Below are 18,569 nucleotides of genomic sequence, written 5' to 3'. Positions count from 1 at the left end.
ATTGTCAGAATTGCAAAATCAGAGAAGTAGCTGATACATTCAATCATGCCTAACATTAATAATTTTAAGGAATTGTCTATAAAATTCAATTATCTCATACTTTTAATTTAACAGGAAATATTTCATTTCTCTGCATTTAAGTGGGTTTATTTTTCTTTTATTGATTAAGGTATTACATACGTGTCCTTATCCCCCCATTGCCCTCCCCTCCCACTCATGCCCTAAGAAACTGATCAACAAAAACAGATCCGTCACACCTCAGAGGGAAGGTAGGGGAGGGTGGGGGTAAGGGGGAGAGATCAACCAAAGGACTTGTATACATGCATATAAGCCTAACCAATGGACACAGACAAAGGGGGGGGGGCATTTAGGTGGGTTTAACCTTAAATCTTTCCATATTGGCAAGGTTTATTCTCTCTTACTTCTAGAGTGGGAGAGTAAACACTGCTACTTGGTATTTCATTTAGTCCCTTCAATTCAAATCAAGCTCTCTTAAGCTATCATTTAATGATTTAGAATGGGGATACATGAGAAATATATCTCTGAGGAATCTAATAATTTTTCCTAAAATCAAAAGTCCAACTTGTCTATCCTCTCTCACTGCCACCTCTCTTTCTTCTCTAGTCTTCCTCCAGAAATATCCTATAATATAGTAGAGGACATAAATTCATAAAGAGAGAATTATAATACAATATAACAAATGCAGAACATGCAGACATAGAAGTATACACTACAGGCATGGAAGAGATTAATATGAACTGACAAACTGCACAGTGGATGGTTTCTGTATGAGTGGGAAGTGAAGAAAGGAGCATTTTACATATTTTGGTCTTGAGCATTTTTAAAAAGAACCTATTGAAGAATTCAAATACTCTATATCATCCCAGAATCATATTATTTTTATTAAATGTAATCTTATTTTATATTTTTCAATACATGGAAAAGACTATGAGAACTAAAAAGAATTGACATTTAAACTACTAAAATTACTTAGTCAAGGAGATATATTTTTATTATAAATTTTTAGTTAAAATATTTTCTTTAAAAATATTTACTAATCATTTTTATTAGAATAGAATAATTGCATATATCATTAAAATTAAAAGACAAAATGGATTAAGCACATTTTTTCTTGTGTTCTTAGTGAAGTTGGAAAACATCTGGATATTCTCAATTTTTCAGAACAGACATTTTTGTCCTGAGGAACTTTCTAGATATTATTTCATTACTCATATCCTTCAAGAATTCTGCCCTGATTTTTTAATCTAAAATTTATTTTTTTGTACTTCTTAAGCATTCTGTATATATTTTATAAAATGGTATTACATACTTATTTTTTCTGTTTATTGTTTAAATGTTTTTTTTTAAATCTCACTTCCATATATTGAGGGTATAAATAATGTATCTTCTTTGTTATTCCCCCCAAATGGCATAGTACTGGATGCACAGCAGATACTTGTGACAGAGTCTGCTCATTGTTCCTTTTTTGTCTCTTAGTAGCAGAGACTTAATATTATTCATGGTGACCACACTAAAATATTGCATTTACCAGTATCCACTTTGCAGCTATGGGGTGGAAAATATGATGTTAACAGTAGCTGGTGAGTGGGACTTTTGAAAACTCTTTAAAATGAATAATCTGCACCTTCAGCCTTCCATACATGATCGCCACTTTGTTGCATTTCCCTATAGTTATTTTTCATATTGCGTTTCCTCTATAAAAAATGAACATTCTATCCTCTTTATAAATACATTTTTTAAAAATCTTCACTTAAGGATATTTTTCCCCATTGATTTTTTTAGAGAGTAGAAGGCGGGGAGGGGAGAGAAAAACAACAACAACATTACATTCACATGAGAAAGACACATCAGATTAGTTGCCTCCCCAACACACCCCAACCCGGGTGGAGAATCCAACCTGAAACTGAGGTGTGTGCCCTTGACTGCCAATTGGATTGCTGCGACCATTCAGTCAGCAGTCCCACTCTCTAACCATTGAGAAAACTGGCCAGTGCAAATAAATACTTAGTTTTTTGCCCATATTCCCCTCACTTATCTCACTGTATTTATTTTTTAAATTGTATTTTTTGGGGTGACATTGGTTAATAAAATTTTATAGGCTGCAAGTGTGTGATTCCATGATACATCATTTATATATTTCATTGCATATTCACCACCCAAAGTCAAATCTTCTGTTACCATATATTTGACTACCTTTATCCTTTAATACCCATCCCCACCCCTTTAGTTTTTGTTTTTATTCCTAAGAGCCAATCAAAATAACAATGATAATAGTAATAATAACACAGACAACAATAAAAAGGGGAAAAGTTTAGACTCATAAGAACAAAGAAAACAAGACAGAAGTTAGATGCAGGCAAAAGGATAAAGGTGGTCAAATGGTTAGAGAGTGGGACTGCTGAATGCCGGTTTAGGCCTGATCTCTGTGGGCAGTGGGACATTCCTCTCACAATCTGGTACTGCTGGCTCTTAACTGCTTGCCTGCCTGCCAGTCTGATTGCCCCCTAACTGCTCCCCTGCCAGCTGATTGACACCTAACTGCTCCCCTGCCAGCCTGATCTCCCCCAACTGCCCTTCCTTGCTGGTCTGATCACTCAAACTGCCCTCCCCTGTGGTCCTGATCATCCAAAACTGCCTTCCCCTGCTGGCCTGATCACCCCCAACTGCCCTCCCCTGCTGGCCTGATTGCCTACAACTGCCCTTCCCTACCACGACCCACCTCCTCCACCTGGCCCCGCCTTAGCTGTGCATGTGGCCATCTTGTGATGGTCATCTTATGACAACGTTAGGGTGTGATGCGTGAGGGCGTGATGACCACCTAGGCTATTATTAGTATAGGTTAACACTTATTCTCACTAGAATATGGAATACATTATTTATTAGTCTTAATCACACTTTCATTTTTTTCATTATCATGATTATAATTTATGGCATTAATATGTGCCAGATTCTGTTCTGGGCATGTGACATATGTTTTCTTAATTTTATTTCATAATTTTATATGCTCTAAGCATCTCAGTTTACAAATAAGAAAAATGTTTTTCCAAGATGTAGGAACTAGCCCAAGGAAATTGAGATAGAAAGCCTTCTAATTAAAAAATCAGTTGGAAAGAAACTCAAAATTTTCTACTTTTGTGATAATCTGGTAGATTTATAGATAATCTCACACTTTCATTCTTTGTGTATCTTTATGTGCATTTAATAAGAAGTTGAAGAAAACTTAATTGAAGTTTTCAACCATTAAAATTGAATATAAGTGGAGAAACCAAGATGACAGCATAGGTAAACACCTGAAATTGCTGCCTCACACAACCCCTTCAAAAATACAACTACAAGATAAAACGGACATCATCCAGAACCACAGGAAGGCTGGCTGAGTGGAAATTCTACAACTACAAGGAAAGAGAAAAGCACACTGAGACTCAGAGGAGCTGCGGAAGTAAAGTGCAGAGGTATGGAGGCGCTCTCGGAAAGGGCTGGCAACTGAGGACGCGGTTGTCTTTTTCAATCGGGATGGAGTCACAAGCTCCCGACTGCTCTGAACTCCAGTTCCCTTCGAGTCTCTGGGGACCCAGACTCATACGGGGAGAAACTGGACTGTCTGGGGGCGGGCAGAACTGGAGAGTGGCTTTCTCTCAGAGGTGCTTGCAGCGATTACCGGGACACTGAGACCCCGGGCCACTTAGGGCAGTGCTGAGGATCAGCCATAGCTATTTGTTCTGCCCTATTGATTCCCTGAGACCCTGCCCCAACCAAACTGTGCACAGAGGCTTTTGCATATGAATGACCTGGCCCTTTGCAATCTAAAATTACCTAACAAACTGCAGCTGGGTCAGAGAGACCCAGAACATCCAAAAGAAGGCCCAAGGCACCACAGCAGCTTGCATTGCTTCACAGTTGGACCTCATCTGGGCACCTCCAAATCCCAAATAAAGAAGAGGAATCTGCAGGTCTCTCCGTAGCTCCTGCTGGGTAGCCTCAGGCAGAGGCTAAATTAGCACCTCCTTAGAGATTCAAGTGCCAGTGTACCCAGTGGTCAGAGTGGGACCATCCAGATTACAACTCCTCAGATCCATAAGGGACACACTCAGGGGACAGACTCAGTGAGCACCAAAGCCCCACTGAAGCAAGTCTTGCCCCAGAAGGGTGTCTCCAGCAAAGGAGTTCTACCACCATAGACACAGCTGATTCTCACAGCCAATTGGCCTGGAGGTCAATTCCTCCCAGTGATACCACCTACAATCAAGGCTTAACTACAACAAGACTGTGCACACAGCCCACAAAGGGATGCACCAAGAGTGTCCACCTCAGGTAATTGGGGAGGCTAAGCTACTGGGCCCTATAGGACACCTAGCACAGAAAGCCACCCTATCAACACAGGGAAGCAGCCAAAATGCGGAGACAAAGAAACAGGTCACAAATGACAGAAATGGAGCAAAGCAAACTACTGGATATAGAGTTCAAAACTATGGTTATAAGGTTTTTCAAGAATTTTCTAGAAACCGCCAATAAAATTAGTGAGACCCTCAATAAATCTAGTGAGACCCTCAAGGATATGAAGAAGGACCAACTAGAAATTAAGCATACACTGACTGAAATAAACAATATTATACAGAGATCCAACAGCAGACTAGAGGATCGAAAAAATCAAGTCAAAGATTTGAAATGCGAAGAAGTAAAAAACACCCAACCAGAAAAGCAAAATGAAAAAAGAACCCCAAAATATTAAGATAGTGTAAGGAGCCTCTGGGACAACTTCAAGTGTACCAACATCCGAATTATAGGGGTGCCAGAAGAAGAGAGAGAGCAAGATATTGAAAACCTATTTGAATAAATCATGACAGAAAACTTCCCCTACCTAGTGAATGAAATAGACTTACAAGTCCAGGAAGTGCAGAGAACCCCAAACAAAAGGAATCCAAAGAGGACCACACCAAGACACATCATAATTAAAATGCCAAGAGCAAAAGACAAAGAGAGAATCTTAAAAGCAGCAAGAGAAAAACAGATACCTACAAGGGAGTACCCATAAGATTGTCAGCTGATATCTCAACAGAAACTATGCAGGCCAGAAGGGAGTGGCAAGAAATATATTAAGTGATGAATAGCAAGAACCTACAACCAGGATTACTTTACCCAGCAAAGCTATCATTCAGAATTGAAGGTCAGATAAAGAGCTTCACAGACAAGAAAAAGCTAAAGGAGTTCATCACCACCAAACCAGTATTATATGAAATGCTGAAAGGTATTCTTTAAGAAGAGGAAGAAGAAGAAAATGGTAAAGATAAAAATTATGAACAACAAGTACACATCTATCAACAACTGAATCTAAAAATCAAGTGAATAAAAAATCTAATGAACAGAATAAACTGGTGAATATAATAGAATCAGGAGCATAGAAAGGGAGTGGACTGACAATTCTCAGGGGGAAAGGGGTGTGGGGGGGTGCAGGAAGAGACTGGACAAAAATCGTACACCTATGGATGAGGACAGTCGGGGGGCGGGGATTAGGGCAGAGGGTGGGGTGGGAACTGGGTGGAGGGGAGCTATGGTGGGGAAAAAAGAGGAACAACTGTAGTAATCTGAACAATAAAAATTTAATTAAAAAAATTGAATATAAGCTAAACTTTTTGAAAATATTTTGTTCAACCAAATTCTGTAAAAATATACATTTGTTCAGATTTGTCCTGTTTACGTCATTCAAAACACATTTCATTTAAGCTCTCTCTGACTCTTTCTTTCCATCTCACAAGGCTTCAGAAGTTTATGGGAAAATACCTGATAGACTTTAATGGATCACTGAGAATACAATTTTTTAAAATCACAAGGTAATTCTCATCCTCATTTTATAAACATCAAGTATGGTCGTTGAGAGTATAATTTGGAGATAACTTTAGGAGGATACATTTCTGAAAGATTTGAGGTGGAGATCATATTGATAGAAAATTGAGATAGAACCTAATTTTAATCCTCATAGAATATTTCTAGATGAGGGATACAGTCAAGAATTTGTAAATTCATAGGTGGGAGAGTTAATTATAGGTTGATTTAGGGAAATAAGGACTGTTTTTTGTTCATTATTATATGCCTTGCCTCGTACTGTGTCTGACATGTAGTAGATAATGAGTAAGCACATGTAGAAGACATTGGATAAAAGATATGAGTTATTACTTAAGGCCTTTATTACAACCATGTATAAACTGTTCAAGCAATTTATGTAGTATTTATACTAGATTTGAAAAGATTTCCATTTTCCTAAGAATACAACATCTTTAAGCAATACAGTCCTTTGGGACAGTAGAATGGGAAATATACTATCATATTGTAGAGGGCATATTACACATCGTATTTTCCTCTCCTCATCCAAAGAAATTAGCCATTCACCTTGTTCTGGGCAATTCAAATGTTGTGTTTCTATGGTCCTTGGATGAAGCACACATCAACTTTTAAATTATTCCCTCAGGGTTTTGATTCCTAGCTGGGTAGACCTGGCCTCCTGAGAAATGACTTTCCTAGTCACAATCCATGTTGCTAGTTAACTCATTGTAACATCAGAGAAGAAACTGATATATACCAAGATAGAAGACAAAGCCTTCTGTGTGGATGGGGGAAAAGGCATCTTCCACCTCCTCTATTGTTCCTGACTGCACCAAGACTAGCAACAATAATTGGTAGGTGGAAGAATGGTATAATAATATTTACATCAACCACTCTATTTTGGGGACAATGTGATGAGTATAACGATTGGAATAACTATATAAAATACTCATGGAATAGTGTTAAGAAGTCAGAAAACCTTCAGTAAGGAAAGGTGTTTAAAAAAAACCATGTAGAGCAGTGGTTCTCAACCTGTGGGTCGGGACCCCTCTGGGGGTCGAATGACCCTTTCACAGGGGTCCCCTAAGACCATCAGAAAACACATATGTAATTACATATTTTTTGTGATTAATCACTATGCTTTAATTATGTTCAATTTGTAACAATGAAAATACATCCTGTATATCAGATATTTAAATTACAATTCATAACAGTAGCAAAATTACAGTATGAAGTAGCAACAAAAATAATTTTATGGTTGGGGGTCACCACAACATGAGGAACTGTATTAAAGGGTCGCGGCATTAGGAAGATTGAGAACCACTGACGTAGAGATTGAATACAGCAGATCGTAAACATAGAGCTAATTAACAAATTTTCTTTTCTTGCTAACCTATATAAACTCAAGTCTGAAAAGAGCATTGAGAAGACACCTTGGTCATCTCATACTTACAGTATAAACCATTCTTAAACAATCTCAAACAGAGGAGGTTGTTCTGGTTTATGGGTCTTCAGAGTGCCAAATAATTAAAATAATTTTCCAAACATTTCAACCCTGTCACTCCTGAAATGAAATCAGGAAAAAACAAACTTATGGTTTTTCAAGATGCCCACTGTGAGGAAGATGGGGGAGATAGGTCATGAGATGTTTCATTTTGAAGGGATTAGTGTTGGTAGTAACAATTACTTTGGAAGTAAATAAGAAAAAAAGAGACTTAAAAGCAAAGAGCCTCTTGTTTGAAATTAATATGGATAGAATAGGTATTTTAAAAAGAGGTTCCAGGAAACAAAATTAGAAATAATGAAGCAGCATTAGAAAACACCAAATGAAATATAAAACAATTATATTTGGAAGGATTTGACAATTTTTTCTACTAAGTCATCAATTAATGTATTTATTTACTTGAAAATCTGTTTTATCATTCATTCATTCATTTAATAAATGCATATTAATATTAAGGATCCTAGTTTGCCAGGACCTATCCAGGACCCCTTGGGGGATGTTGGACTGCCGATTTTGGCCCAATCCCAGCAGGCCAGGCCAAGGGAGCCCACCAGTGCACAAACCAGTCGAATGGTCACTTAGGCTTTTATATATAGAGATTTTTGAATGATTTTCCCTAATATGGATCTTACGAAAGTAGAATACTCTCTAAAAAAGCAAAACTTCACGTATCTTTATTTTCGGAAAATTTAGTACCTTCCATTTGTACTTACCTTCACACTCCCTCCCTCGCCTGGCCTCACTCCGAATTTCTGTGTTTCCTTTGCTCCTTGCCACAGCTCAGGTGAGCTAAAGCTCTACTGCCTTCACCATACTCCCATGATCAGCAGGTTTGAAAGACTAAGTATCTTCTCTGGGAAAGGGTTTTCAATGAATGATCACTTGAATATATTTATAAAGTTTCCTTTTTATTTTAGAAAACTATTTTTTTACTTTTTTATTTAAATAACAAAATGGCAATGTAACCCATAAAGATAGGCTGTTTTCATCTTCAGAAGAAATACAGGACTAATAACTTCTTTTTTTTAATTTAGCATTCTTTCCCTTCATCAATACAACATTTTTCTTTTCTTCCATTTTCCTGCTTTTCCAGTTTCAGCTTAATCCTTCTACGTGAAGTTATTAAAGTGATTTCTAAAAGCATTTCTTTCAGTTATGAGGTATTTTGGGATTTTCAAGAGGGGTTAGGATTAGTGCCTTTTTCTCAGGGAAATATGGGCTTCTCCAGCCACATCATCTAAGAAAAAAAAGGGAACAATGGTTACAAATGATAGCTATTTTTTTTTAATAAGCTTCTTGCATGAATGTAACCCAGTATCTCTCGAGTCATTTAATCTTTTACTAGTTCAGGATCTATGTGATAGCCTCCCTAAATTTTTTGAATTAGCAAGGTAACTATTCTCCATGTGATTACCAAGAGCTTGACTAGATGCATGGATGAACATCACCTTGTTAGTAAGGAAGAATTTCTACACAGATTCTTGTTTTTCCACCAAAGCTTTTGTTCCCTTGAGGAGAGTTCATAGTTCATTCACCTATGGGAATGGCCTCTGTAATCCTAGTTATCTCCATAGTCATCCTCTAGATACTACATCCCTGCAGATTAAGTACAGAATGGAAATTCACTAGATGTTGTGAAAAGAGGACCAGGCTTTTAAAGATTCTACATGTAAGTGAAATCATTCAGTGTCTGGCTTATTTCACTTAGCATAACACCAGGTTCAAACAGGTTGTTTCAAAAGACAGGATCTTCTATCATCTATCTATCTATCTATCTATCTATCTATCTATCTATCTATCTATCTAACATCTATCTCTCTATCATCTATCTAGCTGTCATCTATCTCATATTTTTATACATTTAACAGTAGAATGGTGTTTACTGGATGGGGGAGAGGTAAGGGAAATAAGGGTATGTTGGCCACAAGGTACAAATTGCAGTTATGTATGATGAGATGTAATGTACAGAATTATGACTAAGATAACAATACCATATTAAATACTGAAAATTTGCTATGAGAATGGATTTCAGATATTTTCATCACAGAAAAAAAGTGGGAACTATGTGAAAAGATGTTAATTAGCTTGTACTCATTAGGTAGTACTCATTGCATTATGTATATATATATCGAATTAGTGTGCTATACATCTGAAATACATACAATTTTTAATTTAAAAAAAAAAACAGCAAAAAGAGAGAGAGAGAGAGAGGAGTAGGCTTGCATCCAGAAACTTAAGAGGTGTAGATGGGTGAATGTAGGATGAACTAAAACCCTCTTGACTAACTGATACGGATGCTTTAAGAGTAAGCACTCATATATACAGAGGGTTACTAGAGGGAAGTGGGTGGGAGGGTTGATAGTCAAGAGTAAAGGAGGTTAAATATATGGTGAAGGAAGATTATTTGACTTTGGGTGGTGGGCACACAAAGCAATATACAGATCATGTATCATAGAAATGTACACTTGAAACCTATATAATCTCATAAATAAAACGTAAGCTTTAAAAAAAGAATAAGCACTGGTTTGGAATAGCTATCCCTCTCTAAATGGAAGCCTTGGAAAGAAATGCCCTAACTCAGTCTCCATGGATGGCTTATCTCCCCAAGAAATCCCTTAAAACATAATTCCTTGCTCTGGATTTTATTGGCATAATCCCAAGCTTTTCTTAGAGTGTGACAGGGAATTCTTAAATATTTATGGAAGATTCAGTCAAATTTTATTAAGAATCTGGAATGTGCTGGGTGAACCTCATTTTAGATACAATATATAAAGAAAGATAAGTTCCTTAAAAGTTTGCACTTCTGGTGCTCAAATTCTAGCTGACTTTGGTAGTATGGCAATAGCAACATATAACCAACATTTAATCCTGCCAATTGCATCTCCTAAATATTTTCTATCCAAACAATTCACTTCTCTAAATAGCTGTTGCTACGTCTTTAATTTAAGCCATATCATCCCCACCGCCCCCACCATAATCCCACTTAAATTTATTTGTGTAGCAACCAGAGTGACATTTCTAAATTGCAAATCTTAAGCTATTATTTAGATTTTTTTCCCTAAAATATATTGGAAGCTGTTAAAATCAAGTTTTCCTACTGTAGACTACATTTCTGGGCCTTTGACTATCTCTTTATTTTGTCCTTGTGTTTTGATCAGTCACAGGTCTTCTCCAGTTCCTAGAAACTCTTCCTTGCCATGAGGCCTTCGCATTTGCTCTTCTCTATTTCCAAAATGCTTGTCTCCTACTTTATTATTTTAATATGTATTTTCATTGAAATTATTGAGGTAGTATTGGTTAACAAATTATATATGTTTCAAATATACAATTCTATAACACATCATCTGTATATTGTATTGTTTGTTCACCACCCAAAGTCAAGGCTCCTTTCATCACCATTTATCTTCCCTTTACCCTCTTCTATCTCCCCCACCTCCTTTCCCTCTGGTACTCACTATACTGTCGTCTGTGTCTTCTTTTTTCTCTCTTAATTCCTTTATGAATGAATTTCACCCAGCATCTCAACTCCCCTCCCCTCTGACAGCTGTCAGTCTGTTTTCTGTATCTATGAATTTGTTTTTAGTTTGTTTATTTCATTCATTCAATTCCACATATAAGTGAAATCATATGGTAAATACAGCCTTTGTTTTCTTCCAGGAGTCTTATGTCTTTCTCTGACTGGCTTATTTGACTCTCTAGGTCCATCCATGCTGTCTCAAATGGTAAGATTTCCTTTTTTTTTTTTTATTTTTTATTTTTTTTTATACAGCTAAGTAGTATTCCATTGTGTAAATGTACCACAACTTTTTTATCCACTCACCTACTGATGGGCACTTGGGTTGCTTCCAACTTTTGCTACACCAGTCTGCATTCCCACCTAAAGTTCATAAGGGTTCCCTTTTCTCCACATCCTTGCCAACACTTCTTGTTTGCTGATTTATTGATGATAGGCATTCTGACAGGTGTGAGGTGGTATCTCCTTGTGTTTTCAATTTGCGTTTCAGTGATGATTAGTGACATTGAGTATCATTTCAGATTTTTACTGGATGAGGGCTGGGCCAGGAGCGGGCCTGCCTCAGGCCAACCTGTAGTGTGTGGATTCTTGATTTTGTGCAAGAGAGATTTCACAACACAAGTCCAGGTGATTTTGACAGTTAAGTTTATTAAAGCTAGGGGTAATACAACAGGAGAGAGACTAGGTGGTACCTTGCTTTGGCTCTTTAGAAGTGTTATAGGAAAGAAGTGATCCAAGGTGGGGCTGCTGTTGACTACTGGGAAGTAAAAGTCACAGTGACAGAAGTGAGCTAAAATGGGGCTGCTTTTAGTTCACTGGAAAGTCAGAGAAAATGGGGGTCCTTGGAGACAGGTTCAGGAGGTAAGCCCAGGCTGAGCTGTTGCTGCCTGCTGCTTCCGTGGTTGCAAGTTTCATGGTAAAACTTTGAGTTTAGACGTAAGAAAGTAAAATTTCATGCCAGAGAAAAGGCATGGGTATGCTCCAGAGTGAACCCATGCTGGTATCCTTTGTTTTGAGAGTTTTTATCTTTCTGCAGGCAAGAGTCTTAGGGGAGGGTTTCATCAGAATATCCAGCAGCTTTCCAGGTTCATTTTCAATATGCTGATGCATCAAAAGGACCGTATAGGGAAGCTTGGGATTATTCTCTGCTCAGCTTCAGTGCTTTATTTTTATCTTGGGTCTGTCTGGCTCTAGTTGGGTTTTTGTTATTTGTTCCCCTGACTTCATCCGTTCTTGGTTTGGCTGGATAAGTGACATTAATTTGGTCTCTGTTCTCTATCTCCTGACCAGCGTGGTTTATTCTCTGGTCAGGGAGGAGAGGTAATGCTATTTGTTCTCAAATGTTCTTGGTTGGGGAAGGTAAGGTCTTATGATTCCCTTGCTGGTTGTAAATTGGTTAAATTGTTTGGACTTTCTAAACTATTTTGTCTCAGGTTCCCCATTCTACCTCCTTACTATCCTGCCTCAGTATGTCTATTGACCATTTGTAAGTCCTTTTGGAGAAATGTCTATTTAGATCATTTGCCCACTTTTTATATTTTATTTTATTTTATTTTATTTTATTTTATTTTATTTTCCAAGTGTTCAAATCACAATTTTGGAAAGAATCTTATTTATTCTGGATGATGCTCAATTCCACACATACTTCAGGGTAGAAACATCCATAGGAACAGCCAAAAATGTCATTTTACCAAACTCTAACATGGGATTATGCTCTGCTGGGGAGTACCAGTCACATCTACAAAGTACAAAGGCAGAGGGTTTCAGGTGTGGAGACCAATTTGCTTTTGCTGCTACAGTGTTTCATAACCATCATCTTCGAGATTTCCATGCTGTTCTAGAATAAGGAGTAGTCCTTTTTTTATCTGGTGGCTTAAAGTAGGAATAAACAGGAGCTGCTGGGTACTCGGCATCGGGATTTTCTGCCATCACTTTCAGCTTTGCTTCAATGGCTTTTATCTTTGCAGTGACGCTTAGGTTAGATTGAGTGGGCTCAGTGCTAGAGGATGGCTCAAGGCTGATTGGAAGGATCTTATCATTCTTGTTATGACCATATCTCTTGACTTGAGCATGGGCCCATCGCACCACCAGCTTCTTAGACAGAGCCAGCTTGCCATTGAGACACTGGATGGCTTGTTCTGCTTCCTGCTTGGTTTGAAAGTTAATGAAACAGTACCCTCTGGGCTGTCCCTCCAAAGCACCTGACTTGTGGAAAAGGAAGTCGAACTGCTTTACCGGGCCAAACTTCTGGAGGAGCTTCAGGAGTGGTATTCTGTGATTTTGGGGTCCAGAGTGCCAATCCATAACCGGTGCCCTTCCTGTAGGGAACCCTCTGACAGGATGGATGCGTTCACCAGGGGAAGAGTTTTGGTTTCTGCTTCCATCAATCTCTGTTAAATACTCTTGGCCTCGGCGTCTTGCCCTTGGCTCATGCCCCTAGAGCAGGTCCCCACCCTGCCCACCGCGCTCCAGATGCTTCCGTCTCGACGTTACCTTCCGCCAGGCCGCAGGTGACGCACTACCCATTTGCCCACTTTTTAATTGGATTGTTATTTTTTTTTTCCTGTTTTTGTTTTTGATGTTAAATTGCATATTTTTTTTTATGTTTTTTGGATATTAACCCCTTAGCAGTTGTATTATTGGTAAATAAGTTCTGCCATTTAGTGCGTTGTCTTTTCATTTTGTTGATGGTTTCCTTTACTGTATAAAACCTTTTTAGTTTGATTTAGTCCCATTTGTATATTTTTCTCTTTTGTTTCCCCTGACCAAGGAGATATATCAGAAAAATATTGCTATGAAGAATGTCCAAGATTTTACTGCCCTTTTCTTCTGGGAGACTTATGTTTTCAAATCTTACATTTAAGTCTTTAATCCATTTTGCCTTTATTCTTGTGTATTCTGTAAGGAGGTGGTCTAGTTTCATTTTTTTGCATGTATCTGTCCAATTTTCCCAACATCATTTATTGAATGGACTGTCTTTATCCCATTGTATGTTCTTGCCTCCTTTGTCAAATATTAATTGACCATAAAGGGATGTTTTTTTTTCTGGGCTCTCTATTCTGTTCCTTTGATCTTTATGTCTGTATTTATGCTAGTAGCTACTGTGGAAAACAGTATGGAGTTTCCTTAGGGAAGGAGGTTGCGGGTAGACAGATGAGAGTAAAGGGGGAGTAAATGGTGATGGAAGGAGACTTGACTTTGGGTGGTAAGCACACAATATATTATACAGAAGATATGATATAAAATTGTATACTTGAAATCTATATAATTTTATTAACCAATGCCACCCCAATAAATTTAATTTTAAAAATAAAAGTTTTATAGAAAAAAAAGTAAATAAAAATAAATAAATAATGGAACAGCCTCATGACCCAGCTATTCCACTTCTGGAAATATATCTAAAGAAATGTGAAACATTGATTTGAAATAATATATACATCCCTATGTTCATAGGAGTGTTATTTATAACTAGAGGCCCGGTGCACAAAAATTTGTGCACTTGGGTGGGGGGGCTCCCTCAGCCTGGCCTGTGCCCTCTCGCAGTCTGGGACCGCTCGGGGGATGTCCACTTGCCAGTGAGGAGCAGGCCTAAGCTGCAGTCAGACATCCTTAGCGCTGCTGAGGAGGCAGGAGAGGCTCCCACCACCACCGCTGTACTGGCAGCTGTCAGCCTGGCTTGTGGCTAGACAGAGCTCCCCCTGTGGGAGTGCACTGACCACCAGGGGGCAGCTCCTGCATTAAGCGTCTGCCCCTGGTGGTCAGTGTGTGTCATAGTGACCAGTCATTCCCAGGTGTTCTGCTGTTAGGGTCAGTTTGCATATTACCCTTTTATTATATAGGATAGCCAAGATTTGGAAGCTTCTGTCCTACCTTTAAGTTAGATGAAATGTCACCAATTCAGAGAAGCTTATCTAAAAATGCCAATACTAAGCATCACTACAACATGCCACCATCGTTTATCCTCTGTCATAATTCCCTTTTCATTTCCTTCTTCTCTCTTGTCCAATAGTGGTAATTATTTATTTTACTTACTTACATTTCATTCATTTACTTATTGTTTGTTTAATAATTTATTTTCTGTCTATATTTCTAAAATGTAACTTCAATGAGGCAGAAACTGTCTTCCTTGTTCATTGTTGTATTCTCAGCAGTTAGCACATAATTGATACTCCCTAAATATTTGTTGAATAAACAAATAAATAACTTTAGAAGAAGTGACACAGAAGATATACATTTTGGTGTAGAGCTTTCAATGTCATATGTGAAGTTTTGTTTTGACATGCATTAAATCACAAATGCAGGCCAGGGTAAAATTGTTATGGATTTTATAGCATTTCAGGCCATGGTTATGTTCATGTAGAAAATATATGTGTTGGTTAGTCCTTCATTGAAGAAGTAGCATATCTTGGCTTATCAGACATAAAACAAATGTGTCCTAGTCTACTCTCTTAATGACAGAAAACAGCAAATGATTTTGAAGGCAGTAATATAATTCTAGTTTAATGCTATTTCTAATAATTATAATCTCTTTATTTTTCATAGCCATATTATGAAAAAAAGCGAAGAAATGGAACCTGCAAATTATACCCAGGTGACAGAATTTGTTCTCACTGGTTTATCGCAGACTCGGGAGGTACAACTAGTTCTATTTGCTATATTTCTATTCTTCTATTTGTTCATTCTTCCAGGAAATATTCTTATTATTTGCACCATCAGGCTTGACCCCCATCTGACCTCACCCATGTATTTTCTGTTGGCTAATCTGGCCTTCCTTGACATTTGGTATTCCTCCATTACAGCCCCTAAAATGCTCGTAGATTTCTTTGTGGAAAGGAAGATAATTTCCTTTGGAGGGTGCATTGCACAGCTCTTCTTCTTGTACTTTGTTGGGGCCTCAGAGATGTTTCTGCTCACAGTAATGGCCTTTGACCGCTATGCTGCTATCTGCCGTCCACTCCACTATGCTACCATCATGAATCGACGTCTCTGCTGTATTCTGGTTGCTCTTTCCTGGATCGGAGGCTTTGTTCATTCTATAATACAGGTGATTCTCATTGTTCGACTTCCCTTCTGTGGGCCCAATGAGTTAGACAGCTACTTCTGTGACATCACACAGGTTGTCCGGATTGCCTGTGCCAACACCTTCCCAGAGGAGTTAGTGATGATCTTTAGCAGTGGTCTGATCTCTGTAGTGTGTTTCATTGCTCTACTGATATCCTATGCCTTCCTCCTGGCCATGCTCAAGAAACATTCAAGGTCCGGTGAGAGTACCAGCCGGGCCATATCCACCTGCTATTCCCACATCACCATTGTGGTGCTAATGTTTGGGCCATCCATCTACATTTATGCTCGCCCATTTGACTCTTTTTCCCTAGATAAAGTGGTGTCTGTATTCCATACTGTGATATTCCCTTTACTTAACCCCATCATTTACACATTACGAAACAAGGAAGTAAAGACAGCCATGAGGAAGTTGGTAACAGATATATTTTATGTAAAGAGAAGTGAAAGATAAATGGACTATTCTATAGTCCTTCTGAGGATCACTGTCCTAAAGTAGGAAGCACTTGCAGTGGCAATAATGCTGCTTTCGCTAACTCCTTTCTTCTGAGTTTTAAAAATAGAATTAGTTTTTTTCTCTATTTGGTGAAGAAAAAAACATACAAGGAAGTTAACATGGAAATAAATTTACTCATACCACCCCTAAAATTTCTGCCAGATCACTGTTAGAATTTACAGGGTAATCATCCTCTACTAAACATTTTTTACTAATAGTTTACTGAGTGACTACACTGGAGAAGCTTTGACTGCGAGGAGACTGTTGAGAAATAATAAAATGCCTAAAACCTGAGAGGCATGCCCACTATGAATACGAGGAAGTAAGTAGCTTTAAGTGACTAAATTATATATTGCTGTCACGTCTCAATCTTATCCTAGTGGCATGGTGAATCATCCTCCTGGACTGTAAAAACAGATTATTGTCTCCTTTATCTCTTCCCCTTGGCAGAATTAATGATCAAAATTTAGGACTCATTTATATAAGTTATTTCAACTGATATTTCAGGTGAAAGTCACATAGTTTTGGTGTCAGAACATAAGTTTGCTAGAAACAAATTTTATGAATTCAGAACAGAGCATAGTACCAGAGACCCCTCTCTTTCCAGAGTAAGTCTCTAGCCAATTAGTGGTTTTTATAGCCAGTCTCTACTTATATCTTCCAGAATGAAAGCAGACTTTGAGAAAAGGGATTCTAGTTTGACTGGGAATGATAGACACCTAGCTATGTGATTTTTAAGAGACTAATATCACCTTTGCCATTTTTGTATGTTTTCTGTATTTGCTAATTCTGCCTTTTGTGTTGAAATTAAATAAGTAGGGTGCTGCTTTTATTAGCACTATAATTCAGAATTATCTTTCATGAAACCATTTTTAGTACACATGGAAGAAACCTAGATATATTGGTTTTCATAATCCTCCCGTGAATTATTTATTAATGATCAGTTTGCTATTCCCTGGCACTCAGATTCCACCTATTGACTATGTTTCAGAATGTAAAAGATAGATTAGAATATTTTAGTTCGTACAAATTTATTTACTTACGTTAACTTTTCAGTTTCAGAATGAGAGGTCTCTCCATCAAAGGGTGAGAACACTTTGTGTGCTTTGAGCTTTAGTCTTATACTTTATTTGACTAATTTATTTATTTATTTAGTCTTATATTTTATAACATGGCTAGACTCTAAGGAAAATAGATTCCTGTCAGCATCAGGAATAAAGATATGTAAGTGAATGCTGAAAACAGTTCCAGGATAGTCTTTACTTATATTTGATTTATTAATTGAAGAAGTAATTTGTGCCTGACCCAGTGCACCTCAGGTAAACAGGATGGAATTATGGTACATGAAGTTTGTTCTTTGCTTTGGGAATTTTTCTCTATTATGACACTCTTTCATCTTCCATGTTACAGTGACTTTCCTTCAAAGCACCCAAAGGCTTTGATTAAAATTATAATTCCTGAATTTTGAGTTGATTTCCCATTGCCTGGAAATGTATAAAACAGTAGACTTCTTTAACATTTTACAACAGAATATGAAAAAAGAACATAAAAATACACATACATAATAAAAATGATGAGTTGTTTCTAGATTTTATGTTACCTTATTGTTATTTCTCTGTATCTGAACAAGCCAGATTTCTATTCATGTAGTCACTTATCTTTCATTTAGCTAAGATTAATGTTCTTGAGAAAAAGACTACTGACTTAATATGTTCTTCAAACATTAGTATATTGCTACAGAGCATATTTGTGGAAAATATTGAAGCTAGGAATAAGAAGAAAAACTGTCAAAAATAGTACTGTAATGAAGAATTGCTTAATTAGGAATCCTATCTGGAATTAATATTGGTAAAGAAGTGAGAGCTTTTGGTATGCTGGTGAGAAGAGACCTAGCTTGATTCATGGAGGACACAATTGCTATTAAAAACTTAGACCAGTAGTTCTCAACTGGGGCAATTTCAACCTCTAGGGGACATTTGGCCATGTCTGGTGACATGTTTGGTAGTCACAACTGGGGAATACAATTGGCATCTTGTATACAGAAGCCAGAGATACTGCTAATCATGTCCCAGTCACTCCCCAGAAATTATCTGGTCCAAAATGTTAATAGTAGCAAGATTTAGAATACTACCTTAGACAGTGAACAGGGATATAAG

The 18,569-nt window shown here is 37.6% G+C and overlaps 1 protein-coding gene and 1 pseudogene across 1 annotated transcript; one reads left to right on the top strand and one right to left on the bottom strand.

The window, feature by feature from the left end:
- Positions 1 to 12,502: 12,502 nt before the first annotated feature.
- Positions 12,503 to 13,269, bottom strand: LOC139003612 (probable RNA-binding protein 18 pseudogene; annotated as a pseudogene).
- Positions 13,270 to 15,423: 2,154 nt separating this feature from the next.
- LOC139003604 (olfactory receptor 4M1-like) lies at positions 15,424 to 16,364 on the top strand. Its single transcript, XM_070405688.1, is given in 2 exon segments — positions 15,424 to 16,336; positions 16,339 to 16,364. Coding segments are annotated over 2 exon segments (939 nt in total).
- The last annotated feature ends 2,205 nt before the right edge of the window (positions 16,365 to 18,569 follow it).

The sequence above is a fragment of the Myotis yumanensis genome, unplaced genomic scaffold, assembly GCF_028538775.1.
Source record: "Myotis yumanensis isolate MYYU_CA2020_CCGP unplaced genomic scaffold, mMyoYum1.0.hap1 SCAF_1, whole genome shotgun sequence".
Classification (NCBI taxonomy): Eukaryota; Metazoa; Chordata; class Mammalia; order Chiroptera; family Vespertilionidae; genus Myotis; species Myotis yumanensis.
This window is presented reverse-complemented; position numbering and strand designations above follow the sequence as displayed.